The sequence below is a fragment of the Calypte anna genome, chromosome 1 (genome assembly GCF_003957555.1).
Source record: "Calypte anna isolate BGI_N300 chromosome 1, bCalAnn1_v1.p, whole genome shotgun sequence".
NCBI classification, from domain to species: domain Eukaryota; kingdom Metazoa; phylum Chordata; class Aves; order Apodiformes; family Trochilidae; genus Calypte; species Calypte anna.
In genome coordinates this window covers 180208801-180228989 of record NC_044244.1, presented here as the reverse complement: position 1 = coordinate 180228989, position 20189 = coordinate 180208801, and the positions used below count along the sequence as shown (strand labels likewise).

Here is a 20189-nt window from a genome sequence, read left to right as displayed (position 1 = left end):
CAGCCCAAACAAATAACAAACAAGGTCAAAGCCTTTGCAATATGTGCTTAATAGATTGTTTATTCAGTGACATCAAATGAATTTCACTGAATTAAACCAGCAGCTTCAGGAGCACAGAATTATCTTTACAGCTCACCTTTCGATGCTGTTGTGGTATAGATAGGCAAGTCTTTAGCAGCTCTTCTCAAAATCTCCTGCTGGGATTCTGGTCTCTCTTCTTTTTCATATTGTTCTTTATCAGATTTTGACAAGCAGAACTAGGACAGTTGGAGAAATTGAATGAACTGAATTGATTTATTACTTTGTGTTAGTCAAGCTTCAAAGGACTGTATTATATCTTTATCCTTTGCTTTTGGACAACTCCCATCCACCAACCCCCCCCCAACCCCCCCCCCCCCCCCAAGAAAAAAAAAAAAAAAGGATACAGGAAACTTAAAACTCCATGATGGTTCTGGGCATATTTTAAAGAAAATATTAGTTCTCTTTTTTACATTATCTACAGCATTTTCCCTTCAACACAAAGGAAGAGTTTTAAGACAGTACAAACTTTTCTTTAATTTCTGCTAAGCATAAATTTAAGTGATCTGTGAACAGTCTTTTGCTACTACAGGGCACTGAAGTTCTCTTCCCCACTTCCTCTGTCTGACTTAGGGGAACAAGCCAGATGGGGGAAGGAGAAGGAGAGGGGTGGACTTGTGGCTTCGGCACAGAAGTTTGAAAGAGTTTAAATGGTATTTTCATTAGCAAGTAATCTACGATAGCCTCAAAATCCATGAGACTGTATTAAAAGCAACTTCAGCAAAGCCTATATGTTTGAGAGAGTGGTACAATTCTGAGTGAAGCATGACAAACATTCCTGCTTAAGCCTCACTGAAATAAATGTAAAGCTTTACCAGAAGAACCTGGAAAGCTTTTACTCACTTAGTTTGGTACCCTCTGAAAATTATGATCTTTTCCATTAATCCCCACAAACCCCAGTGTGCTCACAAGCCCCCGTGGAGTTGGACGCTGAACTCACTATTTCCTTTGGTATTTTTCTGTTCCAAAGCACTTTTAAACACTGCGATTCCCCGCGTGGACTACAAGAACCCTTTTTATGAGCAAACATAGACAAAGTATTCATGGCAGTGAGTGGAAAATTCTGTGTTTGTAACTGGAACAAAAAACGGTGTAATGTGGTTTAATGTGACCATATTTTCCTACTAAGAACACGTATATGATTAGTTCACTTGGATTTTCCTCTCATCCTGTACTTTCTCCTCTTTGGATTACAGTCAGTTGGCAAGCAACAATGAAGACTCTACTTAAGAAAGGTGGTAAGCAAGACATTGCTGCAGTTTCTCTACATTATTTTCTAACCCAGAATGCAATTAGTTGCCTCATATCTCACAGAACCTAGTGATGTCTCCTGTCACATATAGGATCACCTCAGTTATTGAGTCTACCCACCATTCACAGGTGAAACACAAAACAATCACATTTTAAATAATCAGAAACTAGGATCAATCCACATGAAGAGTGAAATAATGCTTTTAGTTCATCACCAAAGGGTTTGACCTCAGTTTTTAATATCCTTCCCTAAGCTAGGTATTTACTCAAATATTAAAACTGGAGAAGCTCAGATCAGAAGATAAGACAGATATGTGCCCAGCACACAGAGGTGCAATATGCCTTCCTCTCTATGGCCCTTGTGACCAAATACCTATTTGATCTGCAATCAAGTAGAAGTGCCATTAAACATGAAATACTACTACTAACTGGATGATATTTCTATGGCAAACAGGAAAGGAACTAAATTACAAGATTTAAAACTAATTTGTCTAAGTAATATTGTAATATGACTGCAGAAATCCCGGATAGGATTTTGGTTTTCCTATGAGTTATATTTCTTTCTAATTTCAGAAATTAATAAGGGCCATGAGACCACAGTTTCTTTAGACAATAGCAGGATATGTTCAACAACATCAGAAGTTGTCTGTTACCACACAGCTAACAGAATTTCTAATGAGGTTCCAGCAGTTCTTATTGAAAACAGAAAGAGTCCCTTTGTTTCCTTCCTCTTTCTGGATCTTGTATAATGCTGATTGTTCTTCCTTCTGACAAATGCATGGGGATTACACCAAGACAACAGCAGCTGCAGAATCTTTTTTTAGTTCAATAGTAAGATCACAGGATGCTATTTGTTTTGCAAGAATGGCTAATTTGGATGACTAAAATATATACGTTTACATCCTCTGCAATGGGGAGATTCTAAAGTAAGGTTTTGTTTTTAAGTAAAACAGTGTAAATTACTCACTGGTACATGAAAAGAAGGAACTTGCAGAGAGAGAGAAAAAGCAGTGATGGCTTTTTTTGTTTGTTTGGGTTTTGTGGGGTTTTTCTGTTATTTGCTGGTGTTGTGGGATTTTGGCTTTTTTTGTTTGTTTTTCTTGTTGTTTTTCCCCTTTTTAAAGCTAGCCATAGCAGAAAATGTATTGAATCTGACCTACTCCAACATTTGATGTAGGAAATACTCACTACATGCTGTGCCCTAACCACCCTTTCACTCATTGTGTATGAAAAGCTTGCTACAACATTTCTGTAAACTGCAGCTTAAATACTGTCAAAAGAAACTTTCTATTATTGATTAATTGAAGTAGACAGTAAAAGTTAGTAGGCATTAGTTTGGATGAAAAGCTCTAGTTCACATAGCTTTACAAAACCTGGAATAACAGGGTTCCAGCCACATTTCAATTAGTTAACCTGCTTAACTTCATAATTTGCCTACGAAATTATCCCAGATAAAACCCACACAAACCACCCTGAAGACCAGACCCTTTGATTTTTAAGTTTAAACAATTCTTTTTGCTTAGATAAACAGCAGAATAGTCTTTAACTTTTTCACCTTATATTCTGTGGCTTTGTAAGATTACAGATCTCTAAGACATAATTACACACTGAAGAGAAGTTTTTTGCTTTTCCTTGGAAGCGTGGTTTTAAACTCTTCAAAAATGTTTTAAACTTGACATTAGCACTGAAAGTCAGTCTTGCCAAAAATAGAGTTAAAATTCAGCTCCCAGAGAACAACCAAAACCTGAAGCAGTTTAGCAAATTTCAAAGCTTGGGATGCATTTTATATTTGGTGCTGGTATTTAAATCCTTCTACAGACACACCTTAGAGAAAGAGAAAGCTATCCAGCTCAGGATTATTGCAATTAATATTGTTTTTTTTTAAAAACAAGACTTCTTAAAGTCACCATGCATTCTTTTACCATTATGTAAAGTTCCTTCATGTATTTACTTCTCAATTGCTCCTAAACCTTAACCCTCACCTTACCACTAATGTAGTTCAGTCCTCTAGTTTATAAGTAGGCATTTCATTACTATTTTTCTTACCCAAAGGAAAAAACTGCCTAGAATGGAAATTTAAAACGTTGTCACTTTATTTATTGGTTTAAAAAGTTTCAGATTTCAAGCAAGATAATCACAGCAACAGCACTGTACATGATGATCAAACTTGTGATGAATTAATGCACATTCCATATAAGGAAATGTCATTACACAAACTATAAGGTATTTTAAGAGTTTATTTGATAATTTTTATTCACGATAAACTGTCATGCGTGTTCTATTTTAGATAATGAGAAGTGAAAAGGTGAATCATACCAGTTACTGCAAAAAGTTTCATCACTGAAAACAGTTTCAGCTATTTATAAAAAAGGCACTGACAGTGTTTCTATACATATATTTACCTCCTGTAGAGGGGGATGCAGGCGATGTGAAAATTGTCTTCCAATAGGACCACACAAACATGAAAAATGACAGATGCAAAACCGCAAGGAGACAGCTGCAAGAAAATACCAAATAAGAGTTTGGTGAAATACAGCTGAAAAGAAAAAGAAACAATTTCCTGACTTGGATGAAGCCCCTACTGCAACATTTAAAACTACCTGATAAAATTAACTTATATTAAACTCTCCTCCCTGGACAGACTTAGCACTCTAGAGTACTCACTTTAAATAATAAATAACCAAATTGATGGTGCTATCCTCAAGGAAATAATATGGGTTTTTTTGTACAGTTCAAAAACAGATCCTGAAGAGGGGAAAAACCAAGAAGCAACCCCTCACAAAAACCCAGATTGAATGCATCTTCACCTGTGGCATGTAGGTTACTAACCTTTTTTGATAAAGACAATGAGACAATTCATTATAGACTACAGTAAAGTATTTGATAACTGACCTGCAGAATTCAATTAATTTCTACTTCAATTAGAACCAGCAAGTATTGTGTCATATAGAAGGCATCAGCTAACAGTAAGAACTTGAAACCAGGGTTTGGGAGAGGAATGCAAGATAAGAGATAGCTATGAGTTAAAATTGTCTGAGGTATCTCTTCTTCAAATCATCACAGGAATATAAAGTGGAATAGTCCATGCTACTGTAGTAATGGACAATAAAATGAAGGTGGCTTTAGTCAGCAGCTCAATCACTTTATGATGGTTTTAAAGATATGATTGCCTTAAAGACCGGAGACCCAGACTTTATGACCTAGGAAGCTTCTTCCCAATATTGTTTCCTCCAATGGTTTTATTTACCACTTGTTCAAGAGGGAAACAGATCAGTTGTGCCAGAACAGCAAGCTTTAAAAAAAAAGTCACACTAAATATTTACATTATCTTCACTTATATCATCTTCAATTGCAGGAAGAAGGAAACTTGACTAGTTTCCCATGCACGTAAAAGACAGTCCTTTAAGAAGCTAGTAAATGACATTACTCTATAATAGATAGTAGAACAGGCTTTGGAAATTTTGGGAAATGCTTGTGCACAGTCACTGAAGATGTGGGCTTAATATATCTTTCAGGATTTCCTTGCTTGTTGCATTAAAAAAACCAAACAAACTGCACTGAGCTATTCCTTCAGTTATGCTTTTTTTCCTTACCTCTGATTCTTCCAACCTTAACAGATCTGGGAAATTTTCAGCTGTGAAGCTGACTGAAAATGCAGGAAGCAAAAACTTTTTTCTAAACCTATGATAAAACTGTCATGCTGATAGGAAAGAATTGTGTGTTACTATACTGGGCATTGTCGTAAGTAGAAATTGCATTTTATTTAAAACACACTTATACGCATTCAAACATAAGCAGTTTAAGCAATTAAAACATGAGAAAACAGTCTGGGGAAAAAGCAGGAACTGGACACAGAGCACAATCAGCAGCACACATCAGGACTTTGCAGAAAAAGAGGGTTAGAGAATTGAATAGAAGGAAAGAGGAAATGACATACATGGGAGGGTAGGGCACAGCAAAACTAACTTACACAGTAAACAGTTCCATTCTGTCCATAAAAATCACCTCCAGATTTCAAATTGTTCTGAAGGATTATTTTTAGTGCATACACATACTTCAAATGCAGAACCTCGAAGTCTTGCCCCAGGCTGCAAATGCCACAACAACACAAAGAACAGGAGCACCAAGGCTGGTTGCAGCAGGGTACAGATCTTGTGCCAGCCCTAGCAGTATAACTAGAAAGAGGCATCAGTTTAAGTGCTCTTGCACTCCTGGAGAAACTGAGATCTTGCAGTCTGTCATCACCACTATAAGCCTGTCCTCAGCAGCCAGGAAGGAGCTGGCAAGGCTTTTCACAGCCCTTCTAGTGATGGGACCATCCAGTCGAGAGAGAGAAGAAGCCTGAAACTGGCAGACCATACTTGCAACACACTGAAAAAATTTTTGTTCCTTTTCCCCACTTTCATGCTGCTATTCAACATGAGATTACAAGTACCTGTCCCATCAGTGCTCCCTAAGAAATGAAAAGGAGTAAAGATGTATTTTTTGATGACTTTACTTTGGCAGTTCATCTACCTGACTGTTTTGGGGTGGCAATATTTTTTCTGCAGAATACTCCCTGAAGCATCTTGGCAGCTGTTTCCAGAAAAATACACAATAGCTTCATTTCTGTTCAGCTCAATTTCTTGAAATTGTAAGCTAGAATGGAAAAGACATCCCAAATCTCAAACCCAATATCAGCCTCTTTAGCCAAACTTAAAGACATGAGGAAGTCTTGGCTAAGCTAAAGGAATCTAGAATTATTGGTGTCATACTGTGACTAAGTGAAGTCATTCTCTCATTAAGGACACTCATCGCTTGCTGACCATAATTTATGCAGTTAGGAGGACAATGTCTTAAGAATTACTCTTAGTATCTTGCTAAAATATGCTAAACCTTCTAAGATTTGCCCTTAATGTCCTTTTCTGAATCATCTTAACATTACTTCCAAGACATAGATTACAGAGAGGTAATAATATAAAACAGAAGTATATTATATTTTTGAGATATTTAGCATTGATTTTATTCACCTAACCTAATAGATATAAGTCTGGACAGAATATAAAACTACAAAAGAAACAATTAAGTCTTAAAGAGTGAAGAAATGGTAACTAATTCAATAGAAAGTTGTAATTAAGTAGTGGAGTAAAAGGATTTGGATACAATACACTGAAATATAGAGCAAAATACTTCTGCTAAGATGCACATTATAGATTTACATAGCAATGTCACTGATACTTTGGTCTTCTGACTCTTGCAATGTTATTTCTGGTCATTCAAAGTTAGCTTCTAAGATTTCAATAAAGCTTATCATAGCCTTTATTAAAATGAAAAAAAAAAAAAAAGACTTCACATCTCCTTTTAAGATCAACCTCAATGGTAAGGAAATTCATGCCTGCAGGATGCCTGGGCATGCTTCAGAACTGAAAGTGCAAATAGCAGGTGACAGCTGTTAAAAGCCTAGCAGTCAGGTTCCAATGATACTCTGTCTCCATTTATTAATCAAGCATCTTTTTATTTCTTCGTAGTAGATCTAGAGTACCCACTTCAGTCAGACAGCACTACATTTGCATTAAAACCAGAGATCTGATTATGCAACACCAACATCACTGTCAGTCCTTATCTGAGACATGGATCTTGGCTTTCTGGGAGAGACTAGAAAGTAATACTTATCCTATACAGGTCAACAGTAATGCACAACAGCAATTCACAAAACAGTATTTTGTGAAGGTCTAGGTGAAGCCAGCTCTGCAACTGTGATGTAAAAACCAGGCTAAGACACACAGCTCCTATCTGTATGGCTTGCAGGGTTTTTTTTTTTTTAAGATTTTCCCACTCTTTTCATCTCTTCATTAGAGATGAAAGTGGACAGGTTCCATCCTGAACCATCAAGGGTCTTCTTTCTCTTCAGTCCTTCTGGATGTTCCCCACCAAGAAGAAAACTGCTAGAGTAGCTTCAAATTATATGATCTGTTTGGAAAATATTTAAGAGATGAGAGCCTCTTACTAGTGGTCTCATACTCTAAGACAGCCATCTGTGGAAGTCAAAATGCTAATCTGTGCTTAAGGTACCACTTCAAGTTCCCCAGTAAGTTGAAATGAACTTCCAAAAAAAAGAAAAAAAAATTGTAAAAGAATCCTGTATTTTGAACTTCTGGAACTGAATCATCCTCTAGACTAGGTTTTGTTCACAATTAAAAGAAGTGGTAGAGCAAGAATGCTGACATTTCTTTGGTCACTTGGTATCTCCAAGTACAACCCACTGTGGCATGTACTTGCCAAAGCCCATATGAAGACTTACGTAAAATTTGTCAAAACAAGGCCTTAATCACTTCACCTGGAAATTTAAAATTATAATGTGAAGTCAACTTTGAAATAGTTGTGTGTTGCACAGTTCTAACCAGCCCTAAAGAATGGAGTTCTGAGGAAATTGTTAAACTGTTTGGAAAACAGCAAGCAGTACAAAACTCTTCTTTCAGAAGTCTCAGGGTGTGTTCAGGAATAAGAAGCAAATGGACTTGTGGATCTGTTGCAGTTCCTTCTCTCTTTTCCTTTTTCTGTTTTTGAAGGTAACCATTTAAAAATATTTGCACACCTAAATCATAGTTGCATTACCCACAGGTCTTGTCATCATCCCAAGCTTGAGGTATTAGAAGCTAAATGCCTCCAGTCACAATATTTACTTTGTTTCTTAGCACTAGTCTACACTACAGAGCTTACACATAAAGGAGTACATTTAAATTATACATGCCTTAGAAGCTGCATGCAACAAAACTATTCAGAGCTTAAAAAAAAAATTTACCTTTTTCTGCAGTTGAAGAAATAGTAACTGGAAGAGAAAAAAAAGATATATGGTAAGTAAATCTGTATTGAATCAAAGGTTGGTAAGAAGTAAGGTATATGAGGTAGCTGACTTATTCCAAAATGTAGTTCAGTTGTTACCAGAGCCCCCCTAGCCTCTTTGGATGTAAAATAGGAATTAGTATTCCTACTTCCAGCCCTTGATGCGTGGTGAGTCAATGAAAGAGCTGAAGAGATCCAGTTCCCTGCACTTAGCAAGAAAGCCCACTCCTTTTCACAGACATTAATTAGATCATAATTTATAGATGCTCTCCTTCAGATATGCACCTAGTGATTTTCTCTGAGGCATGTCAGCAAGTAGGCCAAAAGGTGTACCATTGGAAAGCAGGAAATGACACAGAAGTTCTCACTGAAGTCCCTGTGAAACTGTTACATGTTCCCTCTCCTGGCTTTTCCCCACCACTTCTCTCTTTCTGTCACATGCTACTTTTTTTTCCCCTGACCTGAATTATTGAGGCACAATTAAAACCTCTCCACCTCTACCTCTCTCTTCTCCTACATCCTCATCTCTTTTTATTCCAACAGCAAATTTTATTCCAAAAATCTACCTTGTATACTGTCTGATTAACATACACCCTCCTGCACTCAGGCTCTCCAAAACCTTCACTCTTCATTCATCAGTTCAGGTAGATGCTGATTAGAAAGCCACTGTAACTTATTGGGTCACTTTGTTCATATCACTCCCCTTGCTGGACTCTCTTCCTGAGACACTGAATTCCTGAAATTTAATGAGAAAATGATCTTTTCCCAACTTTTCATCTTCTATAGCAAATTTAAACTTCTGGTCATCATCCACAAGCAAAAGGTTAACAGAGCACAATCTGCCTACTGCAGTTCATCTCACTCACACCATCTCCCTCTCTCAGCTCTGACATTTCTACAGTCCTCAGCCTGTGTGCCAGTTCAAAAGATCTTTTTCCTGATGCACACCACAGTCTTAAGTCTGCAGGGCTAAGGTGCACACTGCAGACCTTCTTCTGAAGGGTACTTCTGTCACAGAGGTACGTGTCTCGCTTTGTGAAAGGGTCTGCAACTTGTAACTATGCAACCATGGCTACTTTTTATAGCCAAACAAGAGACACAATGACATAACACCTCAATGTATAGGTGACCCCTTTTCTTCAGATAGGGGGGGTTTGGGATTGGTGTTTGTTTCTTTGTTTTCTCTTCTTCCCTTCCTCCTTCCTTAGAATACCCACTCAGCACCCTCTATCTCTCTGCAGAGGCCTCTAGGAAGTTTCTCCTTACACCCAAAGAAAGAAACTACCATTTAGAACAGAACAAGGTTTCCTTCAAAGTAAAGGAGGTCAAGCCTAAAGAACAGCTTAATTTCACATTTGTTACACATGCAAATCCTCCTCTGGTGTTTCTGTGTGAAGCAGGGATGCAATCCATACAGAAAACCAGACCTGAAGCACAAGTTTACCTGCAAAGTATGCATGTAAATATAAGAAGGTCCAGTTGTGTCATGATGCAGTGTCAGTGCTACTCCACTGCATGCTACAGAAGTTGTATTATTTATAAACAAATCCTATGAGGGCTTTTTCTTGAAATTTTACTTACGTGCTATTTCTTTGGTTTAAACAGTTTCAACAGCACTAGAAGATAAAAACCACTAAAAGGATGAAACTTGAAAAAAACTTGCTAAGTAGGATTCTTTCCTCAACTTAAAAAACAAATACTGGAAGTACTTTACATTATGCCTTGTCTTTGTCTCCTCAATATTGTTAAATATATACTCTTGCAAACAGCCTGAAAAAGATGTATTCCCGAGGACAAGATATAAAAAAGTTTTTAATTATCATCTAATGGATGACAAACATTGTTATTGTTAAAACTGCAGGAATATTTTAAAGTAATTCTGGTTAAGTAATCCATAATATGAGCCTCATTTCGGCTCTCTGTACAAGAAAGTAGTATTATGAACCAAATTTTATGTTTGAAGATGAACAAATACATGACAGTCCCTTACATGCAGGGAAAAGAGCTTGAGATTATATCACTTGTGAGACTCCCGCTAGAAAGATCTCTAAACAAACTTCATGGGAAATTAATTAAAGCTTCAAACGCACCGGGAGATAATTTCCTCTTTTTACCTAGGTCCCTTAGTCAGAACGCAGTTATTAGACAGCTGCAGAACAGTTTAATTTGGTAAAGTCCCTGCAGTTTGACAGTAAAAAGCCAACACTGAAAGACTTGTGATTTCAAGGTGTCCCATCATCCTCAAATGAAATAAAAATAAAATAAAAGATGGCTAGTTCCCTTATGCCTCTGAAGCTTGTGTAAGTTTTTTGTTTGTTCTGTCTGACAGTGGGAATAACAACTGAACTGAAGAGCAATGCCACTTGATCAAATTCACTCATCCAATGGCAAATTACCAGGAGCTCTAAACTACAAAGTGAAGCTCTCCTTTAAATAAGTTAATATTTAACCTCTACATAAAACAGGCCCTTAAGTATTTACTGTGCTGGCAATGAAACAAGCAGCTTTATACCATCAAGAAATCAATTCTAGATTTTGAAGTTTGCTTCAGGGAAAAAATCCCAGACACCAAGACATTACCACTGTGTCCCATCATTCCTGGCCTGTAGTTGAAGTTACAAGCTCAGCTCTCTATTACTTTTCTTCTCTACTGTTTCTAACTACTTAGATTTTGCCATCAGTTTCTGCTAAATTAATACCATTTTAACTTTAAACATTTCTAGAATATTGTTTCTTGTTTAAGGGAGGGTTGGTGGGATGGTTGAGCTACAGAGGAAAAAGCAGCAGTGCCTTTTTGCTAATTGATTTTTTTAACAAAATAAGCACTGCTTACTATTTATATGTTAACCCCAGAATGCACATGATTAATCAGGATTTACTAGCTTGGATGCATCAGAACTTGTCAGTGCCCTAAGCACTGCAGACAGCAAACTTGTCCATATTTCAGAAACGTAAGCACTGTTAAGCAGCTGATCTTCTGAGGATTTTAAAATACATGCCCATATCAGTCTATTGCTCTGCTACAAAACGAAAAAAAAGGAACAAAAACATTATTAGGATTGGCTTCTTAAAAATACTGTGTCTGTTTTCTTGAGATGACATACTAGATTCTAGCAAGATATTGCAGGAGAAGGGTTAAAAAATATTACTAGTCAATGAAAGCTGCAGTTCACTTAATTGCCAAGAGCTCAGAACAGGCACTCTTCGTGCTCATGCAGACAGGGAGTTTCCACAAGGGGCTCTCATTCCAGAGCATTCAGTGTCTCAGCATTACCAGCACTGACCAGTCAGAAGGAGTGAACAAGTCCTGTCTCACTGCAGTGCAGAGCTTTACCTTGGCTACCTCAGGGTTTCCAAAATCAGTCTAATTATGGAAGGAGCCCAGCAAAGCCTCTCTGCAAAGAGAAGTAAATGGGTGTACACTGAACTGCTGCTGCTGCAGCTTGTCCACCGACACACAGGCCCAGTATGTTCCGCCAGTCGGTCCTGTAGCACTGAGCAGCTTACATGCTGGGCCTCTCAATGCTTTGAGATCACTGCAATATGAAGCACACAGAACCATCTTTGTGGTTTCAGTTCCAACAGAATACTACCTCCAAAATACATGATTCGGCTTTTGACTAAGGTGGATTCAAATATACTTCTACATTTGGTCAGCTTAGAGGACAAGCTGAAATTGCAGGTTTGATTTTAGCAGAGGAAGAAGTTGCCTTAGCTTTGATTCATACACCTAGCATCACCGCTGGCAGCAAAACCACTTTTTCCTTCATGACCCCACTTGTTAAATTCACCTCTTTGTAGATACTCTTCCTTATATTGTTGTCTGTTATCTTTCATCTCACCTATGTCACAAGAACTAAAGAGACGGAAGCCTACAGATTATCACAGGAAACAAGTGATATTTAAGGGATATAATGAGCTGTGTAACAAATGAGACTGGGGTGAAAATGTCATTTGTTGGAAGCATTCTCTTGGAGTATGACCTGACAGAAATGCACTTTTCAGAAAGCCTTGGAGAATTTTTAAAGCTGCTTTAAGGAAACCTCCCAGAATATCTTGGAAGAACAAGCATGCTTGGGAAATGGGTTTGCTTTCAGTTTCAGGCTTATTTTCATGATTGCTATGAAGTTTTCAAGCATGTTCCAAATCATGGTGTAACAGGAAAAGAATCCAGATCTCTCTATTCTGAGGTAAAGAAGTGCAACAATCTGCCATGACCCTGCAAGAAGCATGCTAAACCAAGACATGCCTTGGAAGAAAAAAAACCTCACCACCCTACAAAATCCACACGTGACACCTCCCTACTTGTCTAAAAGTCAATCAAAGTCAAATCTTATCTTTGAGGAGCAAGAAATTAAACTGAAACAACTGTAGAAGTAGAGAAAAGTAAAAGAACTGATCTTATGCCATGTTTATTTGCCCCTGTCCTCTCCCACAATGGCTCCTACCAGCAGTCACACTTCAGGTATTACAGCCTCTGCATGAATCTAAAGAGTAACATTCACATTTTGGCTGACATTCCTCATGGGTGGGAAGAAGGAGTGATAAATGTGCAATTGCATCTCTTCAGCAGATGTACAGCCTTAACTTTTCTCATTTTCAAGGAAAAGGGTTAAAAATATATATATATATGTACATGCATACACACACACACGCATACGTATTTCCACAAGTTAACAGTACTGAAACTCAACAGAAAGTCCCCACAAGCACCACCCTATCTGCAAAGGCAAACACTGCTGACATTATCCCAAGTCTTTAATTTGTTCAAAGAATGGCACTGAATTCAAAGTACAATTTAGATTTATGGTAACATAATTCCCATTTGCAAATGCAGACCTTAATCACTTCCAAGAAAATGGTAGAATATTACTGACACAAGTGGAACTGGTGACAATGAGTGAATTTCTTGAGCAAATAATCATTTGACTTCTCTTACAGGGCAGCACCAGAGCATGAAGACCTTAGCACCTCTTCAGTGTTCTCTAAAAGCTGTAATTCTGTGACCTTTCTTCACTGAGCTATTTCTTGTTTCCTGACCACCCACTAGGTGCTTTACTCCCTCAGCAGCAGGGAGTTGTTTTTAGACAAATGACTCAAGATGACAGAGCTGACATCATCACATAGCCAAAAGCCAACGCAGGAAGATGCTGCCAGATCCCTGCCGAAAGGCTACCAGGGGCCAAAGAACTGCACACATGACTTGCCACCTGCTGGAATGAATGTCCTGTACAGAAACATGATCCATGGGAGCCTGGAATAGTTTTATCTTCGCATGGTGCTAGATTAATATTTTTTTTCCTCCAGATCTCCAGGAATAGGATGCAAGGTTCCCATTAATGCACTTGTGGTAATACAGAAAGTAATGTTTTATAGAAGGGTGAGGTAGGAGAGGTGGCTCCCAGGCCTTTATTCTGTGCTGGTATGAAGAAGCATAGGTTGTCCCACAAGCAGCACAGGATGATGCTTCAAAGCCACTGGAGGGGGAAGAAGGTGTAGGAAATCTGGGGTGAAAGGAGAAGAGAGGGAAAAAAATTGCATTCAGGGAAGAGACACCTTGCTGTTGTTTGTGACCACCAGATTTTCTGTGCTTATGAGCACTGTGCCCATTGCTACAGCATTTAAAGAAGCATTATCACAGGGTTAGGTAAAATGACTTAATATTTCAAATAATGCAGTTCCAGCTGCACAGCAGACCTTTTTTGTTATTTGTTACCAGTCATCATTACAGTTTATGTTTAGAACACAATTGTGTTCTAAATATTAACACAATTCTTCACCATAGAAAGTAATTTAGAGCAGCCAGAGGCTTACTGCCCAGAAAACAGTCTCCTATCACAATAATAAAGGTCTTTTTTATTTAGCCAAGGTCTTTCAAGCCTCAGTGCAGAGAGTATGTACATAAATACAAACAGGGCTACAGCAGAAATTAGCATAATCAATGCAAGATAGTCCTTGGGTACTGAGTTACATTTAGTGATGAATTAAGCTATGACAAATTGTAAGGTTTATGATATATATTCTGGGAACAGTAAATTCTGTGCTACCACTTCCACAGTTTGAAAACACAACTATAAAGGCAGCTGATGACTGGGACCCACAAAATCCTACAGATGCCTCCTTATCTCTGCCTCCACAACATATTGTTGAAAGCTATACCAAAGAACTCCTAATGGTCTTCTCACTGAGAGAGCCTGCATGGTTTAAATGATCTCAAAACCAAGAGTTACACTGGGTTAGCCTGCAGAAGTGTTGCCAAGAACTGTGTTGCACTAAGAACCATATGTATCAAAACAAGTATCAGTCTAAATAACTAAAAGCTTTTTCTGCTTATGAAATACCACTTTGCTGTCTCTGAAAAGCACTATTCACTTTCAGTTTACCGTAACTGCTGAAAGAAACCTAATATAACTTGATTTTCTTCAGCTGTTTAATTACTCTTGCCACTGCTCATTCCATTTGCATTTTGATGGATTTTAAACCGTAGCATTACTTCCTCATGTTTTCCTCAGTTACTTACTCAAATTATTGGACTTCCTTCATTCAGTTCTTCCCTCAAAGTTCTACTTTATCATGACAATAACAGCTTAATCTCTCAGTAGTTTGGAAGTGCTGCACATAAATTGTTTCCAGTATTGCTTTTAAGCTACCAGACGCATCCAAAAGAAAGCCTCATTTCTTGTCAAAACACAAAGAGAGGTCTTGCATGATTCAGTGAGCTGTGCTCCCTCTGGCACATTGGGGAATAGGAAAAAACTGCATCAGCAGAAAAGCATGGAAACTCAGCAGCATCTGAGTGGAACTAGCTTATCTCCACACCACTAATTAATTATATTTACATTTGAAGGAAGGGTATTTACATTTAGGCTGGCCAGATCAAGCTCACAGAACACTAAACTCAAGCATCCGGATAAATGAAAGGGCTTTTTGTGTTAGAAATAACTCCAGCGGTTCTGTAGTTAAGACTCCAGTAAGACACTTGCAAGAGACAGGAGAGGCAAACAGCATGATCAGCTGGTGTTGACAGAGTGCTAGTATCGTATGTTGTACAGAGCTGGCACAAGATTTGGTGTTCTGCAGGTAATACTAGAAACTCTCAATATATTTAAAGTACAAAACCCAAACCAAACCAATCAAACAAAAAACCCACAAAACAAACAAACAAACAAACAAAAAAACCCCCAAAAAACCAAACAAACCAAAACCCAAGAACCTAAAATTAATTTTCATAAATTTTTTTCCCAGGTAATTAAAGAGTTACTACTTCTTTTCACTAATTTGTGGTTGTGACTGCCAGTCAATGCCTGCCTTGAATATTAAGGTCACTGAAAGCTGAGTGGTCTCTCAAATGGCTGAGGATGTTACTAGTAAATCCATTTACTTCTACTGCAGACAGGAAAACAGAATGACATTCTTTACTTAACTATCCCCTGCACAGCTGTGAGGCATGATGGTGGGAGAGCAGAGGTGTCAATTTGAGGGGAACAAAAATTCCAGACACAGCTGCTGTGCCCTGCAGACATGAACCATCACTCAGTGGTAGCTGAGCGATCCATAAGCCAGCCAGTGGCAGGGATCTGCTGTGTTAATCAGGCACCCTTCTTTGCATTTACTTTCAGCGTCTTCCAAAATCAGCTGTCTGCTTTCTTAACTGGCTCTGCCAGCAACAAGTGCTTCCTCAAATATTAGGATATAAATCTCCTTGCAAAACTCCATTGATCAAAATCTCTCTGTAAATCTAATTACAAAGTATTAAGCATGCTTTTCTGAGAGAAAGATTTTCCTGATGCCAAGTTCATCAGGTAATGAGAGAAATCAAACTGTCCAGCAAGCAAGTATTAGGTCACTGGATTCCTCAAATGAAGCTTTAAGATCAAACTTTTTTCTAATGTTGGTCTGGTTTGATTGGAATTTGCCATGTGAGATTAAGTATGGAACTACTTGTGATGAGAAAAGCTAATTTTCTGCTAGCAACATATTAATAACATACCATCCAGTACGGTAACTTTCATCAACTTCCATCAAGATAGTGATAAAACAACTGTTTCAATAGAGCCCTGTAATGAAGATTTGGTTTAAAACACAATTTAAAAACATGTCTATTAGTTGTGTAGAGGTTCAGTGGTGGGGAATTCATGTCTTCGACATACTGTACTTGTAAATATCAATAACTGGTTAATATGTTCTTATTTTTATTGTTAAAATATTTATGGAATAAATAAGGTTAAAGGACTGCTCATGGCTATTCAGTGAATCTGTCTATAAATGGCTCATCAAGTTGCTTGGTAACAAATGCTGCCAACTTTTGATGTTTGCTCTTCTTCCACAACAAAATGTCACTCATTAAACCTTACTTGGACTGACACATCTCAGGAGAGATTTTGACTGTAGCTGAAGCTACTTCCTCCAATTCCTTTGCAAAAAGGAAGAAATAACCAGCAACTCCCTTCAGGAACATAAAAAACATCCAGGTGCTGCAGAGGGCAAAAACCATCATGGAAACAGGACAGGACAGCTTGGTTGGAGAACACGATCAGAAGAGCATGTTTTTGTTGCATCAGGTCTCATTTAACTACCAGTCCACTTTCAAACATGAAAAAAATGACGGCACAAAGATTGCACAAGACACTGAAAAGAGATTTTTGGATACTCTATACTAACAGTTAGAAGGTACTCCAGAGTAAGCAGAGAGGCAAGCATTAAAAAGAGCAAAGCCTGTCACCCATACAGCTCTCATTTAGTAAACATGGCTTTCAATAAATACAGAAATAAATAAATAAATTCTTCAGAGCTGACATGCCTGCTGACAAATCAAATATTCTTGGAAAGCATTAAAATAGGACTCTGTAAAAAGGTCAGCTAAAATAGTATAAATCCTAATGCAATGTGTGCCAAGGGAAGAAATGTGCAGCCTACTATACCTTTGAGGTTCATTAGGTCTCCCATGGCTAAGCACTGGATGAACACAGGACTGGAAAACTGCCTGGCATGAAACAGGTATAGTCTGATACATGCGTGACACCTACAAAGAGAAATAACTTTTGCTGCCATCTTTCTAGGTTACCACATATTGTAGAACAGTTGCAAAAATATCTGCATTTGCAGGTGAAGTACTGGAGCGTGGTATACCAGGGGGAAACAAGGTTTGTGAAGAACAAGTCATTATTGCCCCTCATTTAACACAGAAGTCAGGAACCATGCTGAGTTATGGGAAGTTAGATCAGGAAAGTGATTACTTTTAAACATCTGTGACAAGTATGAGATGACCTAGACCCTTAAAGCTGCTGCGTCCTGAGGGGTTACACAGGAACAAAAACTGGGATGGGATCAGGAATTGCAGCCACTTTGCCTAATGGCTCTGGAGAAGCCATGCAGCTAGAGAAGAGCACTGGCACATGGCAGGAGGCTATCACAAATCCAGGCAGCTGGGCATGGTGCATATCCTGATGCCCTCTGCCTGCCTACCTGCTCTCCCAGACTGTCCTTTCTGCTGGCAAATAGAGCCCTTTTCCCCTCCTAATGGCTCCTTGGCAATAGCGTTTCCCAAGCGGCTCTGATAGTGTGGGAAGTAGGGAGAAACACAGGACCTCTGCAACTTTGAGAATGTCAATAGAAAAAGCCCACACAACAAAGAGAAAATGAGTGAATCTAGCTTTCAATGGTCTTTACGCTTCCCTTTGTCTAAATTAATAATTTGTCTAAATTATGAATTATTAAAAGAGTTCAAGCCTACCCTCTGCACCAGTTACTGCTTTAGTATTATCTCAGCAGGCATCTACCCTGCAACAGTAATATATCTGTATGCAATTGTTAGGCTGAACTGAAAAAAAACAAAAACCAACAATACACCCATGAAACTTACAGAGCAGTAAATTAAACTGGTAAAAATATACAGACACAAAACATCCCCACAAAAACTGCACAAAGAGCCTAGTAAGCAGTTTTTTTTGTTTCAGTTTCTCTGCACTGGCAGCTTTCCTAATTCCAGATGAATTATTATTTTCCTAATTCCAGATTAATTATTACTTTCCTCTCTAAAATTTTGTCACAAAATGGTTAAAAAGGAAAAAAAAAAAAAAGAAAACCCAGCTATTTCCCTGCTTAGTGCTTCACAAGAGATGCATAAAAATCCCACACTCTGGAGACAAACAAAAAATCAGGATGCATAACTGCATAACTGAAATGCCACAAACAAAAAACCCTGCATAAAACCTTTACTCCATCCCCGTGTAAATCATATGATTAAAATGGTTCCGTGCTTCACATTTAAGACAATGCTGCACCATATACAGAATCAGAGAGAGCACTGCAGAAACTGCAAAGGGAAAGCATGCTGTTCTTGTCATCTAGTCTCTTAGGCTCTTCAACAGTATCATAAGACAATTTTAATAGTCAAAAAGGGAACATGAATACATGAATAAGGAATGGATGAGCCATTTGGTCTTAAAAAAAAAAAAAAAAAAAAAAAAAAAAAAGCAGAGGCTTGAAATGCTGCATAGGAGGAACTTGTTTTTTAGCACAGATAAAACAGCCAAAGGTTATGTAGGAGGCACTCCACTGAGGATCTGAGGGGGAAGGGGAACAGAAGAGAGGAAAACGTTTGGGTTATTTTTACTGACCCAGGACAGGAGGAATTAAGCACATCCCACAGGAAACAATTTAGTGACAGCAGAAAAATATAATATTGGGGAAGTAGCTGAAAGAATGAATGTATTTGTTGTATTCTCATTATTGTTTTATACCTGATTCACCTTGGTGGAGATTCAGCTCACGCAGAATAATAGCCCGTGGTTGCTTCTCAAATGTTTCTATTAAGTTTGACACACATTAATGAGAGAAAAATGGGTATTCTTGCCCTGTTACAGGAAGAATATGCACCAGGTGGGCAGGAGTTAATGGGTGACTTGAAAACTCCATAAAAGCTGCTTCAGGAAACTTAGGAACCTATCGTTTATAACACTTGTAAGGAAATTACATGCTAAACCAGCATGAACTCCTACCAGTTGTAGGAAACGGTTGAACAAAAAGAATTGGATATACACTGATGTATTGAATGCGTGAAAAATGAATATGACCCTCAACATTCATGGATGCAATTTTAGACAACTAAGATTTATCCTACTCCTATTTTCCAATGCAGGCAGCTGCAACTTCCAAAAGTAATAGTAGGTACAGTGCCATCCAAGTGTTTCATCTGCTGCAGGTGTGAGAACTCAGCTCAGATACCACTCTTTGTAACACTTTAAACTCTTTGATTACAGAAAGCATGCCTATATTAATCATAAAAGTATGTGCTGCTAGAGAACAAAGCTTTAATTATTTAAATATCAGTATGGTGAAGCCTGAATTCACAATAAAGATTGATAACCTCGAAGTAATGTTACTGAAATAATTTGAAATTGGTCTTTTTACTTTGAAGGAAACTGGGAGACTAGCAAGTAATGAAGTAACATATAACCCCTGATTAAAAACAGAAGTGACTTTTTAGTTTGCTGCTAATTGTAAAAGCATACAGAAAGCTCCTACTGCTGTTACCAGAGAGAAAGGTTGAATAGAAAAATGTGATAGAAGTTATTTTTCGTAGTCTTAAATACTCATACTATCCAAGCCCTTTCAAACCAAGAACAAAAGCTTTCCAGTGGACATCTAAAAGGCGATTAGGAAGCAGTGCAGCAGAGAGTGATTACAGCTACAAGAGTTAACACCAAAAGCAGAGTTCCTGTTTGAGCTCAGATACTTACTCAGTTCCCTCTTTCCTAAGCCCCTTCCCTCCCTATTTCAAAGTGATCCTGCCCATGGACCAGCTTCAGTAAAGTTCTGAAGCTCAGCAGAGGTCTCACACTGAGTATATGCCAGGAATCTTAACCAAAGCTGTGCTTGAGTAGCAGAAAAGCCCACACAACCTGTTAGGAGATAAATAGCTGCTCTGAGCTCAGGTGCTCATTCTGCCCAGCTCCCGGCAAGCCAAACACCACCGAACTGGCCCCGGGACCACACTTTTTTTAAGCAAATGGTAACTAGGGATCAAGGAAAGACAC

At 38.2% G+C, this 20189-nt stretch overlaps 1 protein-coding gene across 2 annotated transcripts in view; it reads right to left on the bottom strand.

Annotated features, from left to right (window-relative positions):
* ZDHHC20 (zinc finger DHHC-type containing 20) overlaps positions 1 to 20189 on the bottom strand; it is a 48437-nt gene that overhangs the window by 23046 nt on the left and 5202 nt on the right. For both annotated transcript variants that reach the window (XM_008502330.2, XM_030446071.1), the window contains exons 2-4: positions 8111 to 8137; positions 3732 to 3826; positions 137 to 257 (exon numbers count right to left, since the gene is read on the bottom strand). In XM_008502330.2, coding sequence (XP_008500552.2) covers positions 137 to 257; positions 3732 to 3826; positions 8111 to 8137 — 243 coding nt within the window. The remainder of the gene's footprint in view (positions 1 to 136; positions 258 to 3731; positions 3827 to 8110; positions 8138 to 20189) is intronic.